The 16,821-nt window shown below is 46.1% G+C and overlaps 1 protein-coding gene across 2 annotated transcripts in view; it reads right to left on the bottom strand.

The window, feature by feature from the left end:
* Window positions 1-16,821, bottom strand: part of Tmtc1 (transmembrane O-mannosyltransferase targeting cadherins 1) — a 207,368-nt gene that overhangs the window by 98,045 nt on the left and 92,502 nt on the right. For both annotated transcript variants that reach the window (XM_041644123.1, XM_041644129.1), the window contains exons 6-7: window positions 8,286-8,367; window positions 7,692-7,795 (exon numbers count right to left, since the gene is read on the bottom strand). In XM_041644123.1, the coding sequence (XP_041500057.1) occupies window positions 7,692-7,795; window positions 8,286-8,367 (186 nt within the window). The remainder of the gene's footprint in view (window positions 1-7,691; window positions 7,796-8,285; window positions 8,368-16,821) is intronic.

The raw sequence follows: 16,821 nt of genomic DNA on the forward strand, positions 1-16,821 counted from the left end.
TAACGGTGTTACCCATAATCATTTTAAAAGCACACAGCATCATGGGCCCTACCAGGCATGTCTGATAGGCATTTTCGCAAGGCAAACGGGAAACACTATTTCCAGCCCTCGCGCGGTTGTGGAAGCTGACAGGAGCAGTGTGGCGCAGTGAATACTGGACACTGTTACAGAACCGCCAGCTACTGGGGTGGCAGGTATCACAGACGTGTAGGAGCGAAAGACAGAAATAATGATGCGTGTATTGATAGTCTATCCACGACACATTTCCAAACAGTGCGACATTAGCGAGGGACAAGGAAAGGGAGAGAGACTGGATGCTGGTGGTTATCAACAACACAACCTGAGCCCCTCCACGGAGGCCGAAACTGGGTAATATCCACTGGCAAGGGAGCTTATCACCTTATCTCGGCGCAGAGCTTCCGAGTAAGAGGTGTGAGCCCCGTAGGCTTCCTCTTCTTCCGCCACCCTGACAGAGCTGTTCCACTTGAAAGGCAAGCCGCTCACAATCCAGAGCCAGCACTACAAAGGCAGCAGGACCCACACAGCCTCCCCACGGAGCGCAAAATCACAGTTCTTGGGGAGTCTTGGGATTGCAGGTTTGCTCTCAGGTCAGCACAGCCCAGGCTCACCTTGGTGAAAGGCAGACAGATTTGGAAATAATTGCTTATATATGCACATCTGGGGGCTGTATAATAAACTATCTAGAATGTGTTAGGAAGAGGAACAGAAGGGGAGATATGCAAAGAACTGAGGCAGGAGTCAGTAAATAGATAAGTAAATAAAAAAGCCAGGGGACCGGTAGGGCTTGGGGGCCTTAACTCCCAGCACTCTTGAGGCTGAGGCAGGTGAATTACTGTGAGTTGCAGGTCAGTCAAAGATACACAGTAGGATCCTGTATCCTCATCCCTCCAGTCCCCCAAAAAGAAAAGAAAAAACAAAAAATAAAGCCAATTAAAGTTCCTCAGGGAAAAGCTGCTAAAAAATTCTATGTAGGATGGCAACCTAAGCCATTTGTGCTGTGTGTCTACAATACGGATCTCTTCCTTTGTCCCAAGATTTTGGTTAAGTTCAGGAACAAATGCCTTTTAAGAGAGTCTGTGAAGATATTAGCATAAAAGGTTCTTGTCCTACTCAAGTGATCGGCATAGACAGGAGACAGGAATGTCAAGGCTTCCCTGATCATCTTTTCCTGATGGGAGAACAAGGGTCCATCCAGGGAAGCAGGAGACCCTAACACCAGGAGCAACATCTGCAAATCTCCTTAAGCCTCAAAAAAGGAAACCGAAGATGCTATTGCAGTTCCACAGTGATGGGCTTTTCTGTAGGTGCGCATTTAAGTGATTTCAAGGAACTTAAGACTGGTTCTCATTCCTTAAGAATTCCCATCTTAGAACAGAACATGATGGATGCCTTCAGTCCCAGCACTAGAAGGCAGAGACAGGCAGAGCTCTATGAGTTTGAAGCCAGACTGGTCTGCATAACAAGTTCCAGGCCAGTCAGGGCTACACAGTGAGACTCCCCATCTCAAAATAAACAAACAAATAAATAACAAAAGCAAAAAAATTCCCATCTGTACAGTAAGCAGAAATGGTCAAATGGTCCACAATAAAGTGTATCTGAAAACAGCGGGGTAGCCCTCAAAATCAGGAAGCCTCAAGAAAGGTCCCACAGAAGAGGGAGAGGTGGAAGAGTGGAGGAGAGGGTATTGCAGGACTGGGAAGGATAAACACAGACGACGCACAGAGGAGGCTGGGCTTCTGTGGAGGGAGACACACAGAGGGAAGCTGGCATCGGGAACACAGGTGGCAGACCACACGATCACAGTGAGGATGGTCTCACTGAAGACTGAGCAAATAAATGAGTGATCTGAGGAATTGCCTGCACTGAGCTGATACATGAGCATGTCTGTGGGGCATTTTCTTGATTGATGTAGGGGAACCCCTACAGTCCACTGTACACACCCCATCCCTGAAAAAGCCGGGCTGGGCTGTATAAGAAAGTACGGTGAGCAAGTCAGGGGAAGCGAGCCACTCAGCAGCATGTCTCTAAGATGCATGCTTCTACTTCCTGCCTCGAGTTCCTGCCTTGGCTTCCCTCAGTGATGGACTGTAAACTATAAGATGAAGTAGATCATCCCTCCAAGGTTGCTTTTGGTAAAGGTGTTTTATCCCAAGAACAGAGAAGCAAATGAGAATCCTACACAAGGAGAAGGAAACCACACCTATCAGGTCTCCTACACTAGGGTCTAAGATGACAGCTGTAGTATAGTCAGTAGCAATGACGTAAGGTTCCATGAACCAGGGCCTGGGTCAGCGCCAGTCTCTCCCTGGCTACTTCTATCATGTTCTTATACCTTAGACAAGTTTCCCTTCAGTTTCCTCATCACCATGGTGACTTTTTGTCTCAGTTAAGTAGGGATCACCTGAATCCACGGGACACACATCATCGACAGAGCCACGGGGATTTTTCAAAGACCACATGCGATAAGTAGCTACAGTCACCACAGTGGAGAGAAACTGGACAGTCTCTTCTCACAAGGGAGGAGCTTTTATACCTGCCTTAAAGAGAAAATACTTCTGAGACGGAAGCAAAGATAATTGTGAAAGTCATACAAAGTTTACAAATATGGTACAGGAAGTGGCTTTGGACTGAACCAGGCCAGGAGAACCTGGAAGCAAGCCCTGCTTTCTAGAGCAGCTACTGGAGACAAGCTTACTGGAGGGCGAGGTCACGTGAGGTCACAGGGCCACAGTCTCTCACATTTGCGTGCTTGGTTCCCAGCCACCAGTGCTGTTTTAGGAAGCTGTGGAATCCCAAAGAGGTGGGGCACAGCCTGGCCGGGTTTCTGGTCTCTTCCTCTGCTCCCAGAACAGAACTCTCCCTAGAACAGTCAGCTACCACTTGCTCCCAGAGCCACGGATTAGCTGTCCCACCAAGTCTTCCTCTGAAAGTGTGAGCTGAGATAACCCTTTCTTCCCTTAAGCTGTTTCTGTCAGGATTTTTGGTCTCAAAGTCAAGAAAAGTAACTCACATGGGAGAAACTCTTAATTCATCAGGAGTGGTTCCTTGAAAAAATCGACATCAGGGCTGGGGAGAGAGAGAGCCAGTAAAATACTGGCCATGCAAGCAGGAATACCTGTGTCAGATCCTCAGAGACTGGGGGGCAGTGGGAGAGGGGCAGGTGGGTGGCACACTTGTAATCCTAGTGCCAGAGAGGCAGAGACAGGTAGACTCTTGGGGGCTGCTTGCCAGTCAGCCTAGCCTAGCCTACTGGGTCCAAAACAAGCCAGTGAGAGGCCTTGCCTCAAGAAAACAAGTTAGATAGCACCTGAAGAAAGACACCTGAAGGTCCCTCAGGCCACCACATGCACAGGTGCACACACGGGAACTTGGAACTTGGAAAGAATGACACAGTGAGTAAGTGTCTGTCTGCAGCGCAGGAACAGGCATCTCAGTCCCACCACACACCACTCTGACAGCACCTTGATTTGGGACTTCCGTGTCTGCGACTCTAGTCACACAGTATGAAGCACACTCTTCTGTCAGTCCCAGCAGACGAATGCCGACAGATTCTTCAGTGAGGCAGGCAGACAGAGCCAGTGACAAATTTGGAACCAGTAGAGACAGACTTCACAGAGGCAGCCAGAGCACAGCTGAGTCAGGTGATCAGGAGCCAGCTTAGCAAAAGCAGGAAACAAACCAAGGAAGTTCGCTGGAGAAGCTTCAACGCACCAGGAATGGTGTGTGTGCTCCCGGGTGGTGTGGTGGAGGAAGGAACAGGTCTCCTTAGAGAAGCGTGGCCCCCTGGTGTCACCTGTCCCTGCAACACCCCCAGGACATGCATATCTGAAGGCTGAAACCTGACAACAGGAGTACAGTCTTTGAAATAAAGAAGAATATACCTAGGCGTGGTGGTGCATGCTTGTAATCCAGTACAAGGGAGACTGAGGCAGAAGGATTGTTATGGGCTTGAATCTATCCTGGGCGACAGAGTGAGACCTGGTTTAAAACTCTGAAAGAAGGAAGAAGAGGTAAAGGTACGGTTACTGAGATATGCTGGTCTTTCCTGCGTTAGATGGAAAATGCTGCTGGGGGATGAACTATCAGACCTCACTGAAAAATGATCTGTGCTTTGTAACTGGTGAGACCTGGCAACATTTGACCAAAGCCCTAAGTTTGCCAGGGATTCCACCACAGATGTTGTCATTAGCCACCAGCCAGAAGAGAAACATAACCTCACCAGTTTGGTGGCTGGGATGGTACAGCTAGGAAGGCCATGATCAGAGATCGAGGATCCTGAACCAGGCAGATGCTGGGGTTTCCTGGAGGCATAGGATGTGAGGACATCCTCGGCTGGCGAGCCGAAGCAGCATGTCCGCTCTCCGACGCATATTAGTGCCTGTTCATCTCTCCATCTTGGCTTAGGTGCTCTTTGAAAGTCTTTGAAAATCCCTTAGGAATATTTGTTTTGCTCTGGTGCAGACCTCACCAGTCCATGAGCAGATGAGTGACCCTCCTACCAGCTGAACTGTTGCTACCCCCTGGATTCTGATCCCCAATACTCTCCCCACTTTATCACCCTCCCCGAGCCAACCCTTCCTCAAACTCCAGCAGACCCCAGAGGCCCAGATACAGTCCACACCGTCAGAAGAACAGCACCCCTCCCCCGGGCTCCATATTCTGGTCTACATCTTCGGGCAAAGACTTCAGCTTTATCAGAGGCCAGGCTGGATCTAGCGACCCAAGGCCCCCAAAACACAATGGAGACATCCTACTGGACCTCAAGACTCGCCAGTCACCAGAACCCTTGGCCAGAAGACTAGAGAGGAAAGAGAAAACAAAGGAACAAAATACCCATCCAACAAAGACATATGCAGTAAGCAACACCTAGACCAATAATCACCCCAAATCCAGATGCCTAAACGCCATGGTAAGAACACAATAGCGGAACAGGAAATACAGCACAACCAGAACCCAGCGATCATACGGCATCAAGACCTGAACATTTCGACACAGCTAAGGCACAAGAAAATGAATGTAAAAATAACTTTATAAAAATGATAGAGGCCCTTAAAGCATAAATGAAACATTCCCTTAAAGAATTTAAGGAAAAGACAAACAGAACAACAGGAAGAAGTATATGTTTCATCTCTTTATTCTTGCTTAACGCTTGGAGTAGGCTACATCTAACTGTGAAGCTGAGAGTGGTTGCCTCAGTTCATAGACAGAAAGCTTGGTAGGAAATACCCCAAAGACAAACATTACCACCCTAAAACTGAAGAGAAATCATCCCAACATTAAAGGGCATCATCCCAAAGCTGAAGGGTGGGTATGGCAGTTGGTTTGAATAAGAACGGCCTCCGCAGACTCCTAGATTTGAATGCTTAGTCACCAGGGAGTTTGGCACTATTAGGAGGTGCGGCCTTGCTGGAGGATGTGTCTCTGGAGGTAGGCTTTGAGGCTTCAGAAGCTCAAACTGGGCCCAGTGGCTCACTCTTGCTTCCTGCTGTCTGCCCATCCAGATGTAGAACTCTTAGCTACTTCTCCAGCACGACGTCTGCCTGCATGCCACCATGCTTCCTACAACAACAGTAGACTAAACCTCTGAACCTGTAAGCAAGCCCCAGTTAAATGTTTTCCTTTATAAAAGCTGCTGTGGTCATGGTGTTTCTTCATGCCAATAATGATTCTAAGACAGTGGGATCCACCAAGCAGAAACAGGACCTGAGGCCCTGTTTTCTCTCAGAGGTGGAAAATAGCTGCTGAAGAAGCCACAGACCAGAACTCTTCCTCCATGAACTGTCACATCTGGAAATACCCAGACAAAGAGCCCGGAGACTGAATGCCAGTGAGAGATGGATCAGGACAGAAACATTACCAGAGAGCTGAATTTGGGATGGTAACCTGAAGACTGGTGATGTGGGATTCCCCTCTGCATGCTGTGAATATCACTGCTGAACAGAGAAACTGCCTTGGCCTGTTGATAGGGCAGAACTTAGCTAGATGGGGAAAACTAAACAGCATGCTGGGAGAAAGGAGGCAGAGTCAGAGAGAAGCCATGTAGCCACACCAGAGACAGATGCCAGAACTGTCACAAGTCAGTAAGTCACAGACTCATGGAGATACACAGATTAATAGAAATGGGTTAAATTAATACGTAAGAGTTAGCCAATAAAAAGCTCAAGTTAATGGGCCAGGCAGTGATTTAATTAATACAGCTTCTGTGTGATTATTTCGGGGCTGAGCAGCTGGGAATGAAACAAGTGGCCTCCCTACAACAGACTGGACAGCATTTTGAAAATGTACAATACTAACAACATTACAAAGTTCTTATACTGCTTAAGAGGCAAGCTAACATCAGAGATTTAGGAAGCAGTATTCAAGACCATGAACAGAAACAGGTGTCAAAGTAATGAAAGCAATTTTGACAGAGTATTTATTATAAAAATGCCAGTCAGATGGGCAGATACCTTTTTTGAATGTTAAAATTAAAAGTCTACATGAGAAAAAAGGGGCAGGCTGTGTGTTTCAGAAGAACCATGACTCGTGCCAAGCTGGTCCTCAACACCAAGAGATAAAATACACAAGTAAAAATTCAAAACTGAAAAGATCTCACAAAACAAAAGAAAAACCATACAGGCAAAAAACAAGTAATGAAGTATGTTAATTAAAACACGTACACTAAACAGATAGGACAAAGATTGCTGCTTGACATAAAACTAAGGTCAAAATCCTGTTATCTCTGAGAAATACGAATAAGCCCAACTATAAGTCAGTTATACATCCTGTTCAGTCTAAGATTTATCCTAAGTCAAGTTGGTGTCACTTGTCTGTCATCCTAGCCCTTAGGAGGTTGAGGCAGGAGGATTTAGAGCTCAGGGTCAACCAATATAGTGAGACCCATCTGAAAAAAAATTACCATGTTTTATAATATATTACAAAAATATATACACCAAAATAGTAAAGATTATGACCATGAATTTATCATTAAAATGATATAACATTATAAGATATTTATAGCACAGATGACCATGAAAACAGTTGAACATGACATCTTAATGTTTAAAACACTGTGGTCTCAAGCTATTAAAATTGGCCAATGTGATGGTATCTTAAAGCTTTAACAGTACGACACAGCAATCTTCCCGGTGCACAGGAACATCCATCAGCACCGCCTCCTAACTCAGCATCTCTAGGACTTCTGAGGTTGTGTGAGGCACCATCAGCACCATCTTTGCAGATATTGCTCCTGTCCGTTTGTCGTTCTGCGACTCCCAGGATTTTAGGACGAGCCGTCTCTGTGCTCTGCTCTGCGATGCTTGTGTTAAAGGTTACCTAGCAGGTATGTATATTACAGACAATGGGTAGCTAATAAAATACTTGTCGAATAAACAAATACATGTCAGTGAGACTCAGGGCCACAACCCTGCCCTGACAGTCACACAGGTTGAAAAGAATTCCAAAGAGATGAACAGTGTTTCCCTTCCTATCCTCACACTGGCTAGTTCATGGTCATTATTCTCCTCGAAATGCATAGCTGGCCTGAGATTTAATATTACTGGACAGGGCCCAATATGTATGAACTCATTGCAGTGAGACCAGTTATTTTGTACAAATGATTTAGGGCAGTAAAAATGTCCAACCAAACTGCTAAGTACCAAATAAAGTTTCTGTAAGCGATAGCCACTGACCTTGTAAGGAGGTGAGGTGAAAACGAAGCGGGGTTGTCCTGCTCCGAGAAGAGGGGCATAGTTCCTCCCATTATCCACAGGCGGAAATACAAAATGACCGTCACCTTGGAGGAAGGAGAAGACCAGATGAAATACCCACCCACATCTCTTCCGTCTTTGTACAAGCGTTCTGATCCTCTATCGAGAAGTGAAGTCAGCTGTTCCCTCCTCTTACAGCTGTTAGGTAAGCTTGCCTGGGTAACCCTGGCCCCAAATCACGGCACGGGAACCATTCAACTGGGCCTGGACAAGCATCAGGGAGCTGTATCTATGTCTCTGGATACCGGGCCTGATACTGTGTCCAGCAGTAGACAACAGATACATTCAGGCCACTTTGAAAACACTTTGAAAGGAACTTTAAAACCCTGTGCTGTTCATGCTATGCCATCAGGTTCCCATGTATGCTTCCACACACACCTTTGCTCGAAAGTAACTACAAACCTTCCTTGAGAGACGTGTTGATAGTGAGTTTATTAAGCAATCTGGAGCCTCTGAGTTGGGACTAAGTGAAAACACTCTTACTAGCTGTATTCCAAGTATACATTATAGACTTACATAACTGATGACCAAAACGGCCCGCTTTAAAAACGGTCTCAGCGTAAGCAGGAAATTCCCGTTGCTGCTTCCTGTCAGACACCTGAAACAGGAAAGGAGAGGTGAACGTCTAAGAGCAACCGTCTACAGCCCAGTGTTCCTCTCTGTGAAGACACCAAGAGCCTGGCTTTGGAGCCAGGGCATGTGGGTTTCAACACCCCATTCTGGCACCCGCAGCTTCGGAAGTGGAAACAGCTTCCTTCATTCCTCTGCACATCTGTTTTGCTCATTTAAAGGGGAATAATATCTACTTTGTGGGAACAGTGAAGGGAGTAAGTGAGATAATAAACAGAACAGGGCCTAGCATTGTTAGCTGTAAACGTTTCCATTTGTCCCGATTAACCTACACACTGTGATAACGTGAGTTCACATTTACCTGCTTTATATAATCTGAGGGGCACAATGAGCCCACAAACTATCTCACAGTTGCCTTGTCCCTGAAGAACAAGGATGCCTCTAGGGTGGATCAAAGATCTCTCATACACACCGAAGAATTTGCTCCCATGCTCACTGTCCTCTGTCCCAGGAAACAAATTAGAGTGCAGGAATGCTGGCTCCAGGGGGGCCAGAGATTAAGGGGGACCCTGCCTCTGACATGCCCCCCCCCCCCCCCCCCACGCGGGTTCAAAGCAGGAGCTTCGGCTTTGTGGACGGGACTGGCTGGAGCTAAGGTTAACAAGCCCCCTGTGAGAACACAAAGGGTCCACATTATCCTCCATGCAGACTTGCACGCTTTAGTCAAAGCTGAGAAAAGATGTTGAACTAAACCACATAATCCCTCTGGCATCTCCCTCCTCCTTATTTTCCCTAGCCCCTTTCATGTAGTTTTCACTCCCTTTAATCTGTTTCTTCCCTCAAAGGATTTCTCTCTTAAAATTTGCATTTGAATGAGGGCTCTTCACTGGGGAGAACCTTTGGTCCAGCCAGGGCCTCTTCAGTAAAACCCAGAGGGCTAGTATCCTGCAGAGACTGGTCCACCTGGAGTCTGCTGGCTGAAGATGTGTGGCCCCTGCCTGTCGTGTATGTACCAAGTGTTTCTGAGCTGCAGGGAAGTGACAGCTTTACTCAAAAGCAGGTTTCTTCCTCATACTCTCTTTCTCCTCTTTCTGGCTCGTAAGAATCTCTGGAAGTGATCCCTGCTCAGAACTGGCTATCCAAGAGCTTGTTGGTTAGAGAAAATGAGCTCAGAACTGGCTATCCAAGCCCTTGATAGAGAAAACGAGCAGGGTAAAGTCACCAAAGAAAGTTTACTGCTAACAAGTTCCCAATAGGTCCATCTTTTACAACTGCCGAGTTTATTCTTTCCTTCTGAGACCACAGCAGAGTTTAGCAATGAAGCCAGGCTAGGGACAGCCTGGAGAGTCTGGAACGGTATGGGGTGTGTGTGCATGTGTGTGTGTGTGCGTGTGCGTGTGCGTGTATGTGTGTGTGTACGCACACGTGTGCGTACGCCTGTCTTTGTATCTGGATGTTTTACTGAGGCAGTCCTTAGCTTTTGTGTTTGGGCATCTGGGCCTATGATTCTCACAGCAGTTGTACAAATACACACATCCTCTCTGGGCGCAGCCTCCTGTGGTTGCCATTTTTAGGTAAATTAAGCCAAGACCATCCTTTGGCACTTCTGTTTCTCCAAGGATGCAGGATCTCTCTCAGCAGCCAGCGAGGTAAAGGAAGCAGACAGGGGCCAGGAAAGGGTGCTGAGCGGGGCAAGGGCAGGAATGTGTCTGAACTTTCCAGGTAGCTGCTCTTGGAGACTTCATTTCTCAAGCTCCTCTCTGAGGCTTATTTAGCACTGGAAAAATTACAATTGGCTTTCCTCTCTACAGAACAAGCCACACAGTTTGGGGTTTTTCTTGAGGTTACACGTAGACGGAGCTGTCATGTATCATTTCTGACGGTTTGCTAGGATGGCTATTTCAGTAACTGTGTTTATAACGAGTCTTCTAGTTCAGAGATTCTTGGTGAGATTCTATTTCCACAAGAAGTTGGGCAAAGGGTACCAGATAATTTACTCTCAAAATGTAACATCCTAAGGTCACACAAGCCTGAATTGGTACAGTGATTCTTGGTGGAAAAAAAAAAAGTTGTCAAGGTTTCTATTTTCGGCTGTGGGTCCACAGGAAACGACAAAGTGAGACACAGAGCACAATGCCATGTCTGGGGACGCTCAGACAGGTGGGGAGTGTGCCCTGGCTCTGTTCCCTGCATCTCCTCCTCCACCCCACCCCAGAGCTGGAGAGTGGGATTTTCCTCCTCGATTCATTTCTTACAGCCAATGGAACAGACCTGAACAATGACCAAGAATAATAGCATCCGTAAAAATAACAACTAACAATACATGTCAGACACGCATTTTGACTTAAATATGGCAGCTTATCTACCATTTAGAATAATTCCACAAGACCAAAACATTGGAGGTGCTGATTTTTAAATCTGATTTCTCAGCTATTAATTTCTTTTTCTTTTTTTCTCTCTCTTGGAGTTTTATTGTTTTTCAATCCAGTTACAGTCAAATCCTGTCTGCTCAGGAACTTCCCGATCTGTAAGGCAATTTTTCTGTCTGCTTTCAGCCATTATTCCCTGCCGCAGGGGTTCACAGGTGGCTCATTTCACAGGTTAACAAATTCTTAAAATTTTGTTTTTTTAAGACAGGGTTTTGATATGTTCAGCTATTAATTTCAATCATAAGAAAAACATGCTACTAGTAACACTTTATTTATATTTACTTTTTTGTGTGTTTTTTTTTTTTTTATTTTTGAGACAGGGTGTCACTAAATTGTCTGTTGTGCTTGTACTCAGTAGGTAGCCGGTCGACCTCAAACCCATGGCATTTTTATCCCAGACTCCATTACCCTAAGAGTATAGATGTAGGCCACCAAGCCTGGCTATGGACACTTAAATTTAACAAGTTCTCCATGGAATATGTACATTCCTTACAAAGCTCCAGAAAGTTCCAACGACAACAAATCCCAAGCGCCTGTGAAGGCGCTAGAATAATATCCACGGATTGAAGCTTCTGTCCTTTTGTGTTCGTGACTTACATCAAGACCACAGGCTCCTCAGTGCCAACCCTGTTCTTGGCCACCGATTTCTCCTCACACGAGAATCAGGGTTAGACCCCCACTCTCTTTCTTACTACAGAATACCTTCACGGTAGTCCTGAACACACCAACAGGCCTGCTCCCCCCTGAAGGCAGTCTTCTTTCCCAGGCTTCTCAAGTGCTATCTGAATAGATTTTCTTTTATACACATCAAAAAGATCAATACAGCCCAGCCATCTAAACAGAATTCTAAGGGTCCTTCCTTCTCCACCTCTCAACCTCTTCTCTTGTGCTTTTCTTATTCTCCGGCAGCAGACTGGCACATACAATGTGTGATTTGGGATGTAGGCAGCAGGGTGGAGGATGGCACCGCCTGGATAGCATTGTTTCCTTTTCCCCAGATCCTGACGGCTGCGATGGACATTAGACTGGACTGTCCAGCTCTTCTTGGGATCTGTACCCCATATAATTCCTGCCTAAAGGTCAGCTACAGACGGCGAAACCAGCCGCGAACTGTCACTGCTTGGCAGCACACCAACCACACACAGCCACCAGAAACCCCTCTAGGACACCAACCACACCAACTTAATTTCCTTTTTTGCATTCAAAACAATAAAGGATATTGGTAATCATATGCTCTGAGGGGAGAAAGAAGTTAAATTCAGATCCTTTGGAGTAAAAATCCCAAAATACTTCTCTTTGAAAGACATGAAAATGTTCTCACTTTGCTAAAATATAGCAAAGACACAGCTCACAGTAGAAATGGTTATAAGCTAACTGCATACCAAAGGAAGTTAGGTCCTTCTTTAGTGCCCGGCCTTGGATCCCAGAGGTTCCTCCTTTATGCTACACAAAGGCTCTCCACAGAGTGTCAGGTTTGGGTGCTGCCCTTGCCAGTCCCACGATTCTGACGGGAGACGGAGCCGTTCTGAGAATCTGGGCGCGCATTTCTCAGTTCTGCCCCTTCAGAAACCCAAACCCACCTTCCACACCCAACTCTGCAGCTCTGGTGAATGCTTCTTCCAGGAACCTCAAACCCTACAATTTCATAAGGGAACCTTTACTTTGATTCTCACACAGAATGGTGGAAATGAGCCTGCAGACCCCAAGGGAGCACGGCTTTCTGTGCTCTTAACCGTTCTGAATAAGAAGCCTGGAACTAGAAGGGAACAGAACACTCGGGTAGTTTTAAAGTTTTATAGGACTCAGGCTGTAAAAATATGAAGACCCGAACTCAATTTCTAACAATGTAATCAACAGCTATGCTTGCATGTAATCCCAGCGCTGGGGTGTCAGAGACGGAAGGTTCTGGGGCTCGTTAGCCAGGGATTCTATCCAAACAGACTCCAGGTTCATTGAGAGACCCTGACTCAAACAATAAGGTAGAGGACAGCTGAAGAAGACACAGTATATATACATCTGTCCACACACACGCACTCACACACATGTGCACACACACACATGCACACACACGCACACATGCGCACACACGCACACACGTATGTGCCAAGAAATGTGAACTGATTTGCAGATAGTCATGCTCCTTCATGTCAAAGGTCAATGAAATTGGACTCCATTAATTTAATCAGAGGATCCATTTTATACCCCCTCCACGGTTAATTTCGGCAGCATGCCTGGTTTTTAATTCTTTCTCCAAGGAGTGGTAAGATTCCGTTTTGGTGCCAACAGTCTTGTCTTTCAGCCACAGTCCCACAAGTGCACGTGACAGGTGTCAGTCACAGTGCTGAGAGGTCCCATCTCCTCCCCATATTAGCCCTGCTGTGACAGATACAAGGGCTGTTCTTGCTAGGAAAGCGTGGGCCTTTCACTTGGGCCTGCAGACACCCAACGCACAGCATAAACAGGTCAAAGTCTGACTTCTCTGCCGTCTTCCCAATCTGTAACTGTGCTTCCTTAAGTGTTAGGAATTCAGCTCTGAACATAGACACATTAATCACGTAAGGAGCGTCTGTTATAGACACAAAACTACAGTGCTCTCCTCAAAGTGAATAAGAGATGGTTACTGAAAGACAACTATGAGTGGCCTTGGCCAGGAAACACATGTCTTTACTCCAAATACTGTGTTCCGACATGGTAACAGTTTAATGAAGGTGTTGTCATTGTCGTTTGGTTTTTTGAGATTAGGTTTCTCTGTGTAGCTTTGGAGCCTGTCCTGGAACTCACTCTGTACACCAGGCTGGCCTCGAACTCACAGAGATCCACCTGCCTCTGCTCATGAGTACTGGGATTAAAGGTGTATGCCACCACCACCCGGCTCTAATGATTTTTTTTTTTATAAAAACAAAGCAAAACAAAAAAAAAATACCGGCCAATCAGTGATTTATTAAACTAACACGAGTGACCAATCTTTAAAGCATTCAAGAGGATTATCCCACAGAATTTCCCCTTTTGTCTAACTAAAAAGGGAGGTTTTAATTTTAACATAGTAAGATTATATACAACAAAACAGTTACCCAGCAAGCATTACAGTTACAATTTCTGATCTATTTGTATTTGGCAAAATTAGAGAAAATACTCTATTGTCTATCTTATCTTTGCGAATCCAAAGTTTTATGCCTAATTTATCTTTTATCAAAACTAAAGAAAACTATAACTATCTAGTCTTCAACTCCATCAAAGACACTGGAAGGGTAAAATGTTACCTAATGACAAGGACCTCAGGCTGCCTGGACAGTAACCCAGAGTTCCTCTGCAAGGTTGGGGCATCCTGCTCTGGACTACAGGCCTACCATGTCTGACAGACTTTCTTGTGAAACAGGGAATTTTGACGGACTGTCCTACAGACAGACAGACAGATACAGATACACACACATATAATCAATATTGAAAATGAAGCATCTTTGGAGAAAAGGTCTATGCTGTGTATTTGTCGAGGAGCACTTATGTGTCGAGGAGCTTGTTGCTCTCCATACTAATTGGCCCCTGAGAGATCCTTGAGGTTGCCAGAACAGAGGCTACCACTCAGATGATGGACGCAAACCACACGAACGGTCTCGGACCAGAGGAGTGCCATGGGAGACAGTCCGATGCCTCTCGCTGGCATCACACTTCTCTTCTCTGACCATGCACTGTCCTCTCTCGCCATGACCTCTGTTGCCCTCGTTTCCACCCGACAACTCTTGTGCACACCAGCTGTGTTAAGGGATCTGTGCAATGAGATCACAGAAACTTGCGAATGTGTACTACCTTGCGGATAAACCTTAGCACCAAGAAGAAAACACACAAAGATACCCAACAATGCTCTAATATTTTCTGAACCTTACTAGGAAGCTTGGACTGGATACGATTAAGCAAGCGAGAAGGGGTGTACAACAGTAGCACTGTCTCGGAAAAAGAGCAAAATACACTTTAGGTTCCATTTAGTGAATGCCTACTGTACTGGTATTTCATGAGTAGTTTAATAAATAAAGCTTGCCTGAAGATCAGAGCGTAAAAGAGCCACTCTGGTAGCCTTCCAGACCAGGCAGCGGGGATACACACCTTTAATCCCAGCAGCCACACGAGTTTGTCATAGAAACCAGGTGGTAGTGGTGCACGCCTTTAAACCCAGTACTAGAGAGGAATATAAAATGGGAGGAGACAGCTCTCTGGCACAGTCTCATTCTGAGGATTCCTGGAGGCAGGATCGCCATTTTCAGACTGAGGTAGAGGTAAGAGCCAGTGTCTGGCTATTTTACTTTTCTGGTCTTCAGGTTGAACCATAATGTCTCCCTCTGGGTTTTTATTAATCAAGCTATAGCCTACGGTGTATCCTAAGCTAATATATGTGACCCTGATCATGTCCCTACAAGATAGACACTGTTAATATTTTGCTTTTGCACGAGGGGAAATTGTGGCATTAATGGCCCAGTCTTTTGCCCTAAGGTGTGACAGGAAGAAGGAGATGGGAGGCAGAACACAAATCCAGCTGTGCCTTTGAGCACACGTTCTGCTCCCTTCCCAGTCACTGTCAGCAGAACCCTCTCCATTGTCTGTGATGCCTGGAGTCGGGATACATTCCTCTGGATTACAAATGTATCAGGTACACACGCTGAGACAGATTCGCGCTCAGAGTACCAAGACATGCCTGATCAATTCAGGAAGTGAAGGGAACACTGAATACAACTTCATCGCTAAGAAAAATGACAAGTTACTCACATAACGATATCCAGTTTGACAGGAAAAGCTCCAGGAACAGAGCCAGGCCCTACAAGTATGACATGAGAGGAATAAATGCATAATCTAGCATTTAAATATCAGCTAATGTTTGCTGAGCACACAGCAGGATTGGAAACTGCTCCAGACATGATAACTCTTTATCCTCATTCATGCAATTAGGAATCAAGTGGCACTAGGGAAACTGAGGCACTAAAAAGTGAGCCAGTCACCAACAGAACCAGGATGCGGATCTGTGTATCGGCCCCTAGCCACCCCAGCTCACTCTCCTGAAGGGCCACAGTGTGCTCTCTGCCCTGCCCCAGGAAGGCAGCCTAAGACGAAGAGCTACAGATCAGAGAGGGAGTTGACATGATCTGGGAAAAGGAAAGAAGTTACAGTTGAGAGGTGATGCTTTGGCTGAGGATGGAGAGATACTGAAGATATGAGTATAGACGGTGAGGGGCCAAGAGAAGTCCCTGGGTCATAGTTCAGGGCTGAGGATTGTTGTGTGATACTTTCTGTGGTCTGACAACGTTTGTCTGGAGATCAGAGGGTGGAGCTAGTCCCTAGTTAACCATGGAAACTAGGCAGTGGTGGCTCACACCTTTAATCCCAGCACTTGGCAAGCAGAGACAGGAAGTGATCAGGTGGGGTGCAGACAGGACCTCAGCCCTTTTGGATGGAAGGAGGAGACAGGGAGGAAGCACCTGGAGGTTGCTCCTGGTTCTCTGATCTTCCAGGTTTCCCCCAATATTTGACACCTGATTTTTTTTTACTGTTAAGACTAATTAGGATCACGCTTCAGAGCATGAGCAACAGCAAGCTCTCCACTAGCTGAGAAGGCAACAGCACTCGGTACAGTCCTGAAGGGGTCTCAAAGCTGAGCCTAAAATCACCGTAAAGGCTGCCAGGATGGAGCTCCAAGCCCTGAAAGACATGATGGGTGTCGATTCTGCCTCCATTCCACCCAGCTTCCTTAGAGGCAAGGTGAATTTGTCTGAAGTTCCTTGCCTCATAGGCCTGTCTAGTCCTTGACTGTTTCACCTGAGCATGGTGTCACTCAGAACTTGCGGCAGGTTAGAGAATTAGCTCATCCTCTGCTTCCCCATGTACCTGATGCCTATGGCTTACCAGGAGTTTACACAATCAGCACACTGGACGCTGCCTAACCACACCGCAGGTGGACGATGTCACTGTTCCCATCAGGGCCTGTGATGTCTTGTTCATTTGTGGTGTCTGTATAGAGGAAGGTCAGGCTGTCTTTGTCTGTCTTTCTCTAGCCCAGTCTGTTTACATTT

The sequence above is a fragment of the Microtus oregoni genome, unplaced genomic scaffold (genome assembly GCF_018167655.1).
Source record: "Microtus oregoni isolate MIOR12 unplaced genomic scaffold, Mior012 000002F_ref0000024, whole genome shotgun sequence".
Taxonomy (NCBI): domain Eukaryota; kingdom Metazoa; phylum Chordata; class Mammalia; order Rodentia; family Cricetidae; genus Microtus; species Microtus oregoni.